At 37.4% G+C, this 15,163-nt stretch overlaps 1 protein-coding gene across 1 annotated transcript; it reads left to right on the top strand.

The window, feature by feature from the left end:
- Positions 1–11,178: 11,178 nt before the first annotated feature.
- On the top strand, positions 11,179–14,287 carry LOC120332460 (FMR1-interacting protein NUFIP1-like). The gene is made up of 2 exons (XM_078119357.1): positions 11,179–11,199; positions 13,011–14,287. The coding sequence occupies exon 2, from the start codon at positions 13,050–13,052 to the stop codon at positions 14,271–14,273; it is 1,224 nt and encodes a 407-aa protein (XP_077975483.1). The 5' UTR covers positions 11,179–11,199; positions 13,011–13,049; the 3' UTR covers positions 14,274–14,287.
- Positions 14,288–15,163: the final 876 nt, after the last annotated feature.

Genomic DNA, 15,163 nt, shown 5'->3' with positions numbered 1-15,163 from the left:
TTCCTGTTTCTTTTACTAAATCATCGGGGCTAGCCCCGAAATTATGACGACACAATGCCGACGTTTCTTACAACAACGTGTTGACATATTCACGCATTCCTTCTCGTTCGTTGGTTGCTTGAAGAGTTGATAGTTTCCTCGCCTTCGTTTTTGTCGCTTGTTTCGCTATTTGAATCAGTTAGATCCTTTAGTCCATTTGCTTTTGATTTTCCACATTCCTTTTGAGCTCCTCACTTCTTTCCGGCTTCGCATTTCTTAGCCTTAGACCTCATAATGAATAAGGTTGATGCACTACTTCGCACTCCGTTTTCGCAGCTGCCGCTGGAACAAAAATTAGAGGTACAACGTCTTGGGCCTTATCAACCAAAAAATTGTTCACTGGAACAATCCCATGACGGAGGAAAGCGTTGGCGTACATTCTGCGCAGAAACTTGGTATAAAAAACACGAATGGTTGTGTTACAGCGAGAACAAAAATGCACTTTTTTGTTTTTATTGCCTACTTTTTGCTACCGCCCGTGACTCACATTGGTGTAAATTTGGTTTTAGAGATCTTAAACATCTTTTCGAGCGTGCCAGGGATCATCAATCTTCTATGGAGCATCTGGACAATGCAGTAAAATACCGAACATTCGAAAATGTTAATATTGCGGCACAGTTGGATGAAGGACGCGCGGTTTCTATTCGTCGGCACAACCAAAACGTCGAGAAAAACCGCCATGTTCTCGGTCGATTGATAGATGTTTTGAAGTTCATTGGTTGTCACGAGCTGTCCCTCCGTGGGCACGATGAACGGGCTGGCTCTTCTAATAGAGGGGTATTTTTGGATATGGTGGAATACACCGCATCCCTAGATACAGTATTGAGAGATCATCTTGATGCCGCAACTGTTTCGAAAGGGACATCTAGGGATATCCAAAATGATTTGCTCGACTCAATGTATAAAATTTATTTACAACATTTGGCTCTGGAAATTGAGAATTGCCAGTTCCTTTCGATTCAGTCTGACGAGACAACTGACATCACGTGCGTTTCCCAACTGGCTGTGATTTTTCGGTTTGTGAAAGATGGTAAACCTACCGAGAGATTTCACAGCTTTGTACCAATCGTTGATCGCACGGCTTGCGGGATATCGACTGTACTGAAAGAAGTGTTACAGCCTTACAACGCGAAGTCAAAATTGATAGCTCAAACTTATGACGGCGCGGCAGTCATGAGTGGGTCGAAACATGGTGTTCAAGTTTATAAAAAAGAAGATTTTCCTCATGCGCATTGTTATGCACACCAATTTAACCTCGTTATTAAAAATATGTGTCTTGATACCCCTCTCGTCCGTATATTTTTTGCAAATGTTTCGGGGTTTTCTTCATTTTTTTCCGTTACGCCGAAGCGCTCTGACCTCCTTCGCCAGATATGTAGCCGCCGTCTCCCAGCTTGTGTACCAACACGTTGGAACTTCCAATCACGCGTGGTGCAGGGCGCGTCCAAAATTAGGTCTGAGCTCATTGAGTGTTTCAATGGCATTCAGAGCTCTCCGGTTTGGGACGAACGCTCTGTGAGGGAGGCGGCAGGTCTAAAGCGTCTGCTAGAAGATGGTGAGTTTTCATTTTTTCTCGCTTTTTTCTCCACAATATTCTATCACGTGGATGTATTATACGGCGCATTGCAGTCAAGGCTAATGGATGGAGCGTCTGTGCAGTCGTGTATTTCAGACTTCTGCGATGCTGTATCTCGTATCCGGGAAACAATAAAATACGACGACACATGGAGTGCTTCTTTACGCCGCGGGCAAACAACGCAGCGTTTGATTTTGTCTGCAAAGGAATGCTGTGACATTCTGGTGAATCAAATAGGCGATCGTCTGCGCACTGAACACCTTGCCGCATTCTCTTTGATGAACCCCAAAAATTTTTCAAAATTTGCACGTCAATTTCCCATCCATTTGTTGGCTACTGTCTCCAAATTTTACCCCATGATAAACGTGGGTAAATTGGAAAATGAATTGCGATGTATATACACCAATCAAACTTTTTTGAACATCACATCAACTTGCGCGCTCTATGGGTTCCTCATAGATAACACTCTAGTAACTACCTTTGCGGCGTCTGCAAAATTTCTGGACATCATTTTGACGACGCCTATTTCTTCCGCCGACGCAGAGCGAACATTCAGCACGCTGAAGCGTATTGAAACGTGTCTCAGAAACACAATGAAGCAAGATAGATTAAATTCCTTGGCTGTTTTATCCATTCACAGAGACGTTATTTCTGGGATGCATGACTTTAATCAGCGCGTTATTGAGCATTTTGCTTCCAAGAAACCGCGGCGTGTTGCATATATGTTCAAGCAGTAGAAGTCTAGCAGCATATATATCTATGAGTGAGCGACGCATGTCCTTATCTTTGCATTCTTCATAGTAACGTTTTAAACCTTATTTTAGGTTTTGTCTGCTTTCCCGAAGTTTCTCTTAATATGTCATTGTATTTATCTGGGTAAATATTGCCTTTCCTTTTGAAAGAGGTTTCAAAATAAACTATGTCTATATTTATTAATCCCTTGACTTGGACCGGTTTTGAAGACACTTTCTTATCGTTAAAAATTGTCGCTTTTGCCGATTGGTTGTTACCGATGGAATGGTTTTTATACTCATAAAATGATGGGAGAACTTACAGCGCTCATCCTGTCCCCGTAGATGGGGGTGACTTGGTCCCGCAGTAGCTTGCCCCGGTTGTCAAAATGGCCACGCGCCGCCACTGTAATCAGCATACTGATTTATTCACCTCCAATAATTTGCTATTCGTAATTTGGTGTTTATGGTACAGCTGATTCATTTCTAGGCACAGTTAGTTTTTTTTAATCGTAGGTGCAAGAAATGATAGAATTTTCTATTGTCCGATCTGATTTGATGATTTCTTCCTCACGCTTGTACATAATGTATTGCTCAGTAATTTCCAACATTGATTACTTAATTCCTGAACCCTGCCATGATTCCAGGCCTACTTCTGATTTTGCCTGATCAACAATTTTGTGCCTTGTGTGATATTTTTCATTACATCTGTTCCATAACCACAGCGATTAGTAATATCAAGAATCTGGGATATCAATATTCTGAGTTACATGCATCTGTGACCTTTAATTTCAATGGAGTTGAGATATATGACATGACTGAATCTTCTGAGATGTGTCATCAAGAATAAATGTCCTCTTGATTTATCAAATAATCCAGTAAAACATCCTTTTATTCCTGTATTCTGTCATTCGGTGGCTCGGTGCCAGTACATCTGAATTATCATGAGAACAAGATCTGAATCAACTATATCAGGACACGCGGGCAACGAGAATTTCCTCGTCCCAAACATACTACAACCAAATACTCCAACTTTATCTTTGAAATGCAGAAATAATGATACAACCAACTGATCCAAACTTCATACAACTAAATACTCCAATTATGGAAGGATCCGAATCTTGCTATACTCATATTCTGGTTGAGGTGACTAGCACGCGCAACATAATGAGTACATCTCGCGAAGTCATAGCCCCCTTCCAGTGAAAGTGTAGTTAAGCCGTTGGCACATAAACAAAACAAATTTCTCCATAATAACTTGATGAGAATGCTCAATCACCTCGTTCCACACGTCGTTTATATATTTCTTCCCCTGTGGGGTGGGGGTATCGTTGGTAAATTTGTTCGGGTTAGATAGACAATACAGAAGCTAGCAATATGCAAACTTATAAAACTCCCTATTGCCGGAGTTCCCGTCTCAACTCTACTTACTACTTCTATTACTTTGTTCAGTCGAATTATGCTACGAGTGCAAAAACAACGGAAGAGTTGGTCATTACTCATTTGCACACTAATCAATCAATGCAATAAGTTGTCACTTGATTGCACATTCCCCAATGACCGAAAAGATTCACTTATAGTTACGCTAGATCGAATTTTAAAACGTAGCCAAATCATCAACTTGCATACTGGTTGAATGCTGGAAATAGAGACACTGCCAGGAAATATTTCCACTAATTTTTCCAATATCGGGTCGATGTCAATGTTGGCATTATGATATATATCGCTTTTTTTCCAGCATGGAAGTAAATGCAATAATGGCCCTATTTTTGGACTAGTTATAACAACCATTCGAAAAATAGAAAGAGTACTGTCAAAAATACAGCGTTTCCAATGCCACCCCAATGAGTAAAAGCATATCGTAACTTCCTAAAATTTAAAATATGTTAACATGCTTGTTCTTTTGCCATAAAAAAAGCAATTTAGGCCGTCGCAATAAATGAGAACGATCAAACAAAGCATCCATGATTTGTTAAAATTTGGACTTGTTGTTCTATTTGTGTTTGTGATATAATATCTTAGAATTTATAAATCTAAAGCTAAATATGAAATGAAAGTTCTTGCATTTTTGTTGTGTTGCTGGATCTTAGAAATGCCTTTGTTGTAATTCCTTCTCAAATTTATACAATGCTATGAGACTGTCCAAATAATTACAAACTTCAATACTGAAGTTACTACTGTTAAAAATCTGTTGTCTGAGCGCAGATTTAAATCTCTTCGACCATGGCTAGAGATTTTAGTTTCATTCACAGCATATGGGATATGTGAGTATGATGGACCTAACAAGTTTGAAGGGTTTTTGGACACGTAGTGGACATAGCGATCGTTTCAATATTATGTTGTTGTTGTTCTTAGTGTCCTTGTTCTTTGACACGTTTTGAAGAAATCGCTTTTCTCTTCGAATACTGGACCAATTGCTTTGAAATTTTCAGTGGTTGAAGACAAAATTTTTCTCCAGAAGGCTATTACTTTTATTCATTTTAAATATTTCTGTTAGCTCTGTGAGATTTGTTTTTGTTTGCTATGACGTCATTAAACGTTCTGCGGACACCGGACGCCATTTTGTGTCCTACTGTACTGCTTCGCTTGGTGTGAATATATTTGTAGACTGTGATCTGACGGTACGGTAAACCGTACTGTACTGCGAACAGACGTGTCCATATATTTGGGCGTAGCTCTCTTGTTAAAATTAACGAGGCAGCCGCTCGCCCTTGTCTACATGAAAGAAAGATCTATTTTAGATTTTTGATTAAATTACATGAAAAAGTTCGAATTTGGTATATATTCAATTCGTCGTCCACCCATTTCTCACAAAAGACACAATTGTACTTAAAGTACTTATTGATGGAATTCGCAAACACTTCATTAAACAATGTCAAGTCATTTTCCAAAATGAATTCAACCACAGTTTACATTTACTGGAACTGGAAGTCAGATGCTCACACATCTGCACATCACACACCAGTATGATCAATTTGAATCCAATAAATGGGTAGCCTGTCGCGGAGCTGAATAGGGAAGGCACCGTAAGTTTTGTTTTAGGAGGCCTGCGACAGATTAAAATCGGACACATTGTCACACATTTTATGGCTACGGCGTTCTGAAATAGTAATGCTTTTATATTTTTAATCGACACTACAGTAGGTTACATTGAACACAATTAAATAACGCAAGAAATTTTAAATATGCCCGTATTGGTCATGGATTAAATTTTTCGCTAAATTGCGAATTGATAGTATGCGTTGATATATGTATTGCTCGGGTTGCCAATATTTTATGTCCGGATATAAAAGAGGCGTTTGCAAAAATAGGCTTGTCAAGACAGACGGTCCTCGCCGTGTTGAGGAGCAAAAGCGGGAAAGTTTTCATCGTATTTGATTTATTTATACACCACATCATCTTCAAATAGTGTTGTCGCTGGATAGTCAACCAAGTCTCTGATGCAATTTGTACATGCAAGGCAGGGTTGTATATTGTGTTGTATAGAATAATAAAAAAACACCAAATATATGCTTCTAGGCACATCAAACAAACGCAATGGAGCGTCAAAATAATAGAATTAGATTCATTTCACAATTTCATTCAAGGACATAATGTACAGATAACTTGGTAAATAACAAATAATGATCGATGTGTTTGCAAAATGAAAGCGTTGGTGTTGTATTGCACTATTTACCTATTCTTTTGCACTAGTGTGGGACGAGAACAATGCAAAAATAATTTTGTGGGCTCATATCGTCACTGATGTCGTGCGCTTCGTACTTACTTATCTATGATAGCGCTTTTCGATGCTTTCTGCTTAAGGGCACGAGAAATCTAATGCTTCTTGGAATTGAGGCTAAATATTTGCACGAACGACACCTTATTTATAATCCAATAATTAAATTTAATCCCTGTTTTATCAACAAGTAAGTGATAGAAACTACACATCAGTGAATATTAAATTAGGGTGTGATTGAATATCACCAAGTGATAAATTTGTTTTGAACGACCTGAATATGGCGCTTAGACGTCATTGTGACACAACAAATCAACAATGGCTATTTCTAAGCCTACACTACAATGATCATTTTCTATAACTGTTCGATTTTGGCTTCCTCTTTACAAAGTTCTGATTACGCTTCTTGATCTAACCGTTCAATACGATGTGATTCGACGAGAACTTGCGGATAGCGTAGGGGTTCGACTGGCTCGTAAAAGTTAAACACCACTGCTCTAAATAGTTGTCAAAAAATGCGAGAAAATTTCCTTGAATGATAAATTTAATATATATATTTTCTTTGCATATAGCGATTCAGCCGATCTGTTCAAGGATTGGAAAAAATCTAACATACTTGTCGAAATCTTTTTTTGGTGTGTCAGCGTGTTACTAATATCGATATCGACAATCCAAACACTCCTTACAGGTTACTTGGTATTTCTATAACCAAATGATATATATCTGTTATGTAACAGAAACGATACAAAAACCGCTACGGAGATCAACATTTGGTTTTTAAAATGCCCAAACGCAGCAAATTCAATCAGGCAAAGTATAAAGAGCTCTAATTTTAGACACGAAATCTCGCATTCCCTCAACTTCTATCGATGCATTTCCCTGGACAGGGGTGGGCAACCCCTGGCACGCGTGCCAAACTTGGCACGCAAGCCTATTTATTCGGCACGCGAGCGAGGAGGCCTCAGAAACGAGATCATTCTCCCTTAGATAAAAAGTTTCAAGACTCTGAATTATCTGATGAAACTAGGTGTTCGTTTATTTATTATCGTTAGTTAACAATTCGTTATTTATTTTAACTCTTTTTGTCCTTTGTAGCTTATGGCTACAAAGAAATATATTATGACATAACAAATGAGTGAGCTCACTATAAGTTTTGTTGAGAAGAGCACAGCATTCATTTGGCTACATTGCGCAATATAGTTCGTCTGTGTCACCCTATTCCTCATTTCTGCTTGATTTATTAAGTTGTTTAGCTCATGTTGGTTAGAGTTACTTGCTAACTTACTGTTATAAATTGATTTCGAAAGAAATATAAGCGATTGGGGAAGGGAATACGAGAGAGAAGTGCAGAAAACGAACTATTGCGTAATTGGGATGCCATTCCTAAAAATTTTCTGTGTCTCAAAAACTTTGCAACTGCATTACTCTCCATGTTTTCGTTAACATATGCTTGTGAATCTCTGTTCGCAGTTATGAAATTTATCAAGTCTCGTAAAAGGTGAAAGATGAATCAGTAGTTCATGTATTTTCTTACAAAATATAAACCCAATGTAACTATCAGCGGTAATACAGCAGCAGAAGTCTCACTGATATAGAATAAGAAAGTAATCAAATCTATTTGACGGGCTGACATTTTCCAGAATAGGAAATCTGTCTGTACATGTTTAAAAGGTTTATTATTGTGTATTTTTTCTTTGAAAGTTGCAAAGCATTGTTTTCAATTTTGGTCGGCACGCGGGAGAATTTTGTCGTTAAATTTAGCCAATTTTGGCACGCGAGCCGAAAAAGGTTGCCCACCCCTGACCTAGGGTGATCATACGTCCTCCTTTTGGAGGATTTGTCTAAAAGTATACTCAGTTACATATTTACTTACATACAATTATGTTTGCAAATAATACCGGGTGCGATTGTTTGTTCTAAAATTGACCTTCAAAATTCATCCAAATGATAAACGCTAGTTAGTAACGTATGCGCCATGATTGTAAAAGAAGCAATGATAACGAGGGAAGCATCGCAGACATGTTTTCAATAAGGTATAAAGCAATGATGTATGTAGATAATTTAATGAAACGTTTCAAATATTTGTGAAACTTTGTAACATTTTGAGTAGGCCCTAGTCGATTAAAATTGAGCGAAAGCTGCTACCAATATGAAATATAACGACTCTGGAGTGTCGCGGCTGGCTTTGGAAAGCTGTAAGGATAATAATAAACACTTTTGGTCGAGATAAAGGCGACGCCACTGTAGCGTGCGTTGCCTTGTGTTATCTATTAATTTTTTTTTTAAAAAGAATCAAGCCACTTTTTGTTAAATTGCTTCGATTCGAAATTCTAAAACTTACATCCCTAGATATGACAAGCAATGCATTGCGTTATGTTAACATGCGGGGTTACTCTAGGTTAAATGCATGCTTGATCTGCACAATCGTTTATGACGTAAAAATCGCATTTGTTGTGCAATTCTATTTTACGTCACTTCACTTTGTATGCCTAATCCCGTGAAGTTTCGATTGTGGCAGATCCTTGCGCCTGAAAACCCAGTAAATTATGCCAAAAAGGAAAACTTTTTTCACTCAGGAACTAAAGCAAAAGTACCCATGCTTTAGAAAAGGTCGAACTGACAGCGAAGCGAAGTGCATTTCTTGTGGTTACGGTACTTTCATTTCTGTGGCGAATAAAGGCAAACTCAGCTCACAGTTGCACGTTGAGAGTTCCAAGCAATTTAGCAGTTCACTCAGGAACTAAAGCAAAAGTACCCATGCTTTAGAAAAGGTCGAACTGACAGCGAAGCGGAGTGCATTTCTTGTGGTTACGGTACTTTCATTTCTGTGGCGAATAAAGGCAAACTCAGCTCACAGTTGCACGTTGAGAGTTCCAAGCAATTTAGCAGTTCACTCAGGAACTAAAGCAAAAGTACCCATGCTTTAGAAAAGGTCGAACTGACAGCGAAGCGGAGTGCATTTCTTGTGGCTACGGTACTTTCATTTCTGTGGCGAATAAAGGCAAACTCAGTTTACAGTTGCACGTTGAGAGTTCCAACCGACTACTTTTGTGAGCCTGGGACTCAAATCGAAGAAAATGTCGCAGTCGCCAACGCTACAATGGCGTTTCACTGTGTGAAACATCACCAGAGTTACAGATTTCGTCAGAGTACGTCAAATCTAATGAAGAAGATTTTTCCAGATTCAAATACCGGTATTTCAAAAAAATATTCTTGTGCTCGAACGAAAGTTGAAGCTATTGTGAATAAGTTTACAACAATTTGTAAACTGCTTGTCTGAGAAAGTCTGATTCTGGTCGGACGAAACGTTACAGAAATACATGTGTGTTAGTGTGCAGCTGGACTCTTTAATTGGATATAATAACTTTAGTTTACAATTTTAACGACATTTCTTGCATCCAGTTTTACGATATTGCAAAAAATAACCCAGCAATGTTGACGAGGATTAGAGGAACTTCCAAATACTCGTGGTCTAAGGAAAAATAAATCGATTATTCCGCAGATGTTTTTTTTAATAAAGACAAAAATGCATTAACTCATTGTCGTCACATCGTCTAATTTTTTTATCCTAGAGAATTTAGTAGATATATAATGTATATTTCGGACACGGTTCCATTACATTTGAACCCACGTACATTTGAACCCATGACAATTGCACCTGTATGCTATTGCACCTATGGAATTTTTTTTGTTTCACGGATAGTTAAACCCATACTAACCCTAACCCATGGGTTTTAGCACCCGCATATAGATTGAACCCGTGGATATACGCATGGGTTCAAACGTACATGGGTTCAAATGTACGGTCACCCTCGGACACAGGTGAGATGTGGTTCTACCGAACAATATGTCCTCCTTTCAGGGATTGGAAATATGGTCACCTTCAATTACCTCATCTTCTCCTCTGCATTAAGCTTCAGTTTGACGTGACAAAAAAATGGGAGAGTGGTGTTCAATGAGAAAGGGGAGAGTGGCGGGAGATCATCATGCTCCTAATATTGTCATACATTTCATTGATTCTAAATTTTTTTTCTCCTTAGACAGCAAAACTTGTTGCATTGTTTGAGGTGCTTTCACTCCAAGTATCAACGTCACACATTCCAATGAATATACAATCAAGGTTTCAGGAGGGTGCTTTTTGGCTTTTGCCAAATACAAAGCAATTGCAAAAGATGCATGTATGGCAGTATTCAATCTTGTCTCGAAGGTGGTGTAGGTTTCATGCGTATGTTCGTCGTTGGTTTCATGATACTGTTTGAAAAGGTTTTCATGCACAAAACACATTGAGGAATATGAAGACCATCCCAAATAAGATACGTGAATCTAATTAATCGTCCTAATGCTAATACTTTCTCTTTTTTGAGACATTCTGTTTTAACAATTTCAGTGTGTTGTATTTGTGACGAAATTTAATGTAGTGGAATAACAATGTAATCGACTCGATACGTATGAGTTTATTTTGACTTACTGAATTTCTGTGGGGTTAACTTTTAAAAATTCGTGTTTTGCCAACGAATTCCACTTTATGTGAGCGGTTAACGCCAAAAATCTTCAGGAATTACATAGAATCGATAGAATCAAATTCGCCACACAATATTTCGCGATAACCCACCTTCAAAGATAACCCTTATAACTCAGCCTCCTCCCCTCGGGATAAGTTCTATTCTATACTAACGCAAGGTGTTCGACGGAAGCCACAAAGGTTAGAAATAACCGTGTGTCATGTGTGGTGTATGTACCAAAATAAAACGCCCTACCTTCCGTCGGCGGAATTTATGTCCACTTCTTACTTTCAGCTTTTTAATATTGTTTTTGTTTTCGTCGGAGACGCTACTGCTCGCCTTTTTGTTCCACTCCATCCGTGCCTAAGCTGTTTTGTACTTTCCTCTATAATTTGGTATATTGGTAACAAAGCCCGTATAAAGTTATATAATACCGGCACCGACGCCCTTATCCGAGTGTGGGCATAAACGTGCCATCTTGCCGGTTACGGTTGATTTGATGTCGGAGTCAATAAATTCGAGAACACGCAGACACGTGCGCGAACGTGAATAACTGGGAGTCTGCAGGGACAAAATAAAAACGGGGTCATTCATCGGGATCAAGGGGCTTATAGTCACTTTGATCTGGATCAGGTAGTAGGCCAGTCTTGCTTTTACATTGTCATAATACTGCAATAGGCTGTATTTAATGTTGTGTGTCGACTGATTGAATACGTTAAATTCCGAGACTTACAGACTCGAGGCAGTAAGGTGTGATGCTTGAATATACCGTAATCGTAATGGGCTTTTTTAGAATGAAAAAGCTTAGTACGGTATTGTGCTGTTCATGTATTAGTCTTGTGTTTCAGCATCATGGGCATATTTTTGTAATTAAGACTTCAAAGTATCCCAACTAACGCGATCGATTTGTGGCGCTTGTAAATTTCAAAATTTGGTCACTAACCTACACCGAGCTACATAATTTCGATGTGTGTAGAGTGTAGTGATATCATTATGACTATCCAAGTAGAATGGAATTTAGTTAGGAGATCTCATTGAGCTTGGGAGATCTCATAATGGTAATCATTAGATGTAGCGAATTCTCATATAGAAGGAATTTCACATTATCCAGTTATCTATCTGTCTGTAGTGAGAAAATCGTTGGATTACTGGATTAGCGATTTCAGATATCATCACACGAAAATCAAGTTGATCGCAAACTGGCAAAATTATCATCAAACCCGTGCCCAAAACTGATGTCTTAAAGGCATTATTTATCTTTTTTTTTTTTGGATTATACAAAACTTTGAAAAAGCATTACTCAATAATTTGATTGTGCTTTTTGCTGACTTCACATATTTGTATAATAAAACAGGAGGGAAGGGTTCTATGTAAATTAAAATTTTATTTTTGTACTTCTATTCTGTTGATTGTGATGCCAGTTTATATGTAGAATTATTCCACACCCGGTAGAAAGAGTACCAAATGAGGCATGAGGTTTAAAATAAAATATGTCGTAATTATGGCCCTATTACTGCACCACATTTTGTTAAATTCTATTTTTCAAGTATTGGCTGTGCGTAAGCATGTAAATAACCTTTTCTAAATTAATTTAACTACTTTTGAATGATGATTATGGTCTTCATGCAATTTAGGTGAATGATTGTCCTCATCTCATTAAACATAACAAATGTTAAAAGTTGTTGAATGAATGTGATTTGGCTTGACTGAACTAAAGTGGAATTTGCATTTTTTGAATTTGTCCGAGCTGTGGCAAAAGATGATAACTGATCATTCATTTCAAGCACTGCTGAAGAATAGGCTGTACCTGCATTGCAGTTTTTTCTGAAAATGACTATATTTTGCTTTGCATCTGCAACAAAATTACTGGATGAACCTTAAACATTTAAACTGAAATTCTGACAGCAGGAATGGCCATAATCGATTATTTTACTACTTCAAATAGATTCTGAAAAAATATTTTTAAATATGAAATATCCAATACATTCTAAATTCTCTCATGTGGGAAATTACATAAATCACTATAAGTTCATGTTTATCACATCTAATACGATAGAAAAATAAAAGGTCATTTTTTTGTGTTTTTTTTTTACCAGTTTGATTATGGTATGTTTTGTTCAACTTGTCTGATGGTTCGAAATCCTTAATTTTCAAACAAAAATATTCTAATCTATAGATTTTAATAAATTTTGAATGTATTCGATTCATTTTGAACATCCCTGTCTGAAAGTGTGTGTGCCAATTAGTTTTGATTGACCAGTAGACAAAAGCTGTTCTGTAAAGAAAAGATGGGTAATTATTGTTTTTAGTAGCAAAATACCCAACGAAGGGTTCTGTCTGTTAAATTAGTGTTTATGTGAACATGGATAATATGATAGAGAGAACTTATCGAAGTTTAATTTCTTGTGATATTAAACAACTTTCCAATATTTGTTTTATTACAGTTTTTATCTACTTTGATCCACAGTAGCCAGAAACAGGATATGGAATATCAATGGAATGGTAATGGCCAGGGAATGCATGGTTGCAATTCAGCAGGTTATTGGCAACCAAGACCAATGTTTCAATATCAACCAACACGTCATTTTCCTCCCCCTCAACAAATTTGGAATGGCTTTCAAGGAAATCCATGGGAACAACCATATAGACAATTTAATCCGGGACCAATACATCATGTCAGACATCAATTTCCTAATAATCATAAAAATAATAAGAAAACTAAATCCAGGGGACAAAAAGAACAAGTATTTATAGACTTTTGTGATGTTTGTGACAGAGGCTTCAAAACTGAAGCAAAAAAAAATGAACATTTCAGTCAACATATCAAATGTGACGAGCCACGTTGCAAATTTGAAGCACATTTTAAAATTGTTTCCATTCATAAACAAAATGCACATGGGCCTAATGCTCATAAAATAAAGTTGGATACACCTGAGGAAATAGCAAGATGGAGAATGGAACGTAGAAAAAATTATCCGACAGCGGCAAATGCAGAACTCAAGTTAAAGAAGTCACAAGAACGGCTAATAAATGGGAATGTTCTGAATAACAAAGAATTTGGTAAAATGCGGAAAAGAAAAGGGTGCAACAAATCTTCGGTAGATAAGAATTCCAACTCAACCGAAGCTTTTCAACCTGGTAAAGTTGCAAAAACAGAAGATAATGATAAAAGAAAACATACTAATCTTCTGATAAGCAATGGTTCAGATGATTTGAGTGATTCTGATTCTCTCAATGAATCCATGGATACAGAAATGGTCAGTGATTCCAATAGGAAGGCAAATCTTTCAGTTGGCCTTGGATCATTGATGCAAAGTTACGCCAGTGATTCTGATGAGGAAAAACCTGATAGCAAGATTTCAGTGGGGAATGTTGATATGAAAACTGTTTTTCCTAAAAATGAACTTCCAGATGCATCCTTCCAGTCAGAGAATAATATACAATCAAACGAATCGACCAAGAAGGGTAAAGTCTCGTCACCTGGTGCAGTCCAAAAGGAAAATAGAGAATATCAATCGCCGAGAAGGAATAGATCGAATGGACAAAATTTCGTGAGAAAAAATATGCCTAAAAACAAAAGAAAAGATTTGTTAGAAATGTTGCTTGCTCCTGATATTAGAAGAGAAAGAAACCATATTTTACAGTGCGTTAGATTTATTGTACAAAATAACTTTTTTGAAAATGATTACCATTCCATCGAAAATTAAATTGAGCTCTCTAATTTGTTATTATTATAAAGCAGTGGCGGTTGGTGGTGTGAGTAAGATATGCAACAGTATATGATAAGATTGAACTCCTTTACTTCTATCAGGAAACTGACGTTATCTTTCAAAACTAGGTGCACTTTTTATTTCAGGTGTGTAGGATGTATTTTTTGATGATCCATATTTAATACAGTTTGTCACAGACAGCAATGTGAAATACGGGGGCATAGAAATCTCAGAAATGCAAACAAAACCTAATATAAATTGAAATGATTTTGATCCAAACTAGTTTTAATTTGATTTTGTGAGATTTTCACTCCACTGTATATAGTCAAAAGGCAAACTTTATGCATAAACCAAAATATGCCAGCTACTGTGTCTTGAACCATGACATTATAGATTATGAGAAAGTATGTGTAAATGTAGAATTATCATGGGTGGTTTCTATCCTGCAATGTATTCCCATTATAAGACAAGGAAATCGAACCTTTTACAATGAATGGGTCAAAACTTATATTTTTTATCATGCTAAAGAAGACTGTTGAGTTTGGGCCATATTTATTTAAACAATGCTTGCATTAGTGAGAAACTTGTATTTGCATATTTTTCTTAAGTCTTCTAATGCCTGGTTGGTATTGTGTAGTTTTAAGCATCGCACAGGCAGCATTTAGAACAGGACTGAGAAATCAATATGATGCTTACTCGATTGTATTTAAACGCGAGATGTATAATCTGCGATGCGCAAACTAGCAGAGATATATGGTATGTTGTTATCTACTTACTATACGACGGAGCGTCCAGTCATTGATGCTTTCTCGATTAAGAGGTCATCGCCTAGCGAAACCACGTCTTGGCGACATGAAAAAGATCGTTCAAATTCAACGGTTATGGTT

Source organism: Styela clava, chromosome 13, assembly GCF_964204865.1.
Source record: "Styela clava chromosome 13, kaStyClav1.hap1.2, whole genome shotgun sequence".
Classification (NCBI taxonomy): domain Eukaryota; kingdom Metazoa; phylum Chordata; class Ascidiacea; order Stolidobranchia; family Styelidae; genus Styela; species Styela clava.
The sequence above is the reverse complement of the archived record's forward strand: the minus strand, read 5'-3'. Positions and strand labels throughout refer to the sequence as shown.

Bases quoted from the DNA above. Each gene is read 5' to 3' on its own strand.
- LOC120332460 (XM_078119357.1), top strand. From the start codon at position 13,050: ATGGAATATCAATGGAATGGTAATGGCCAGGGAATGCATGGTTGCAAT.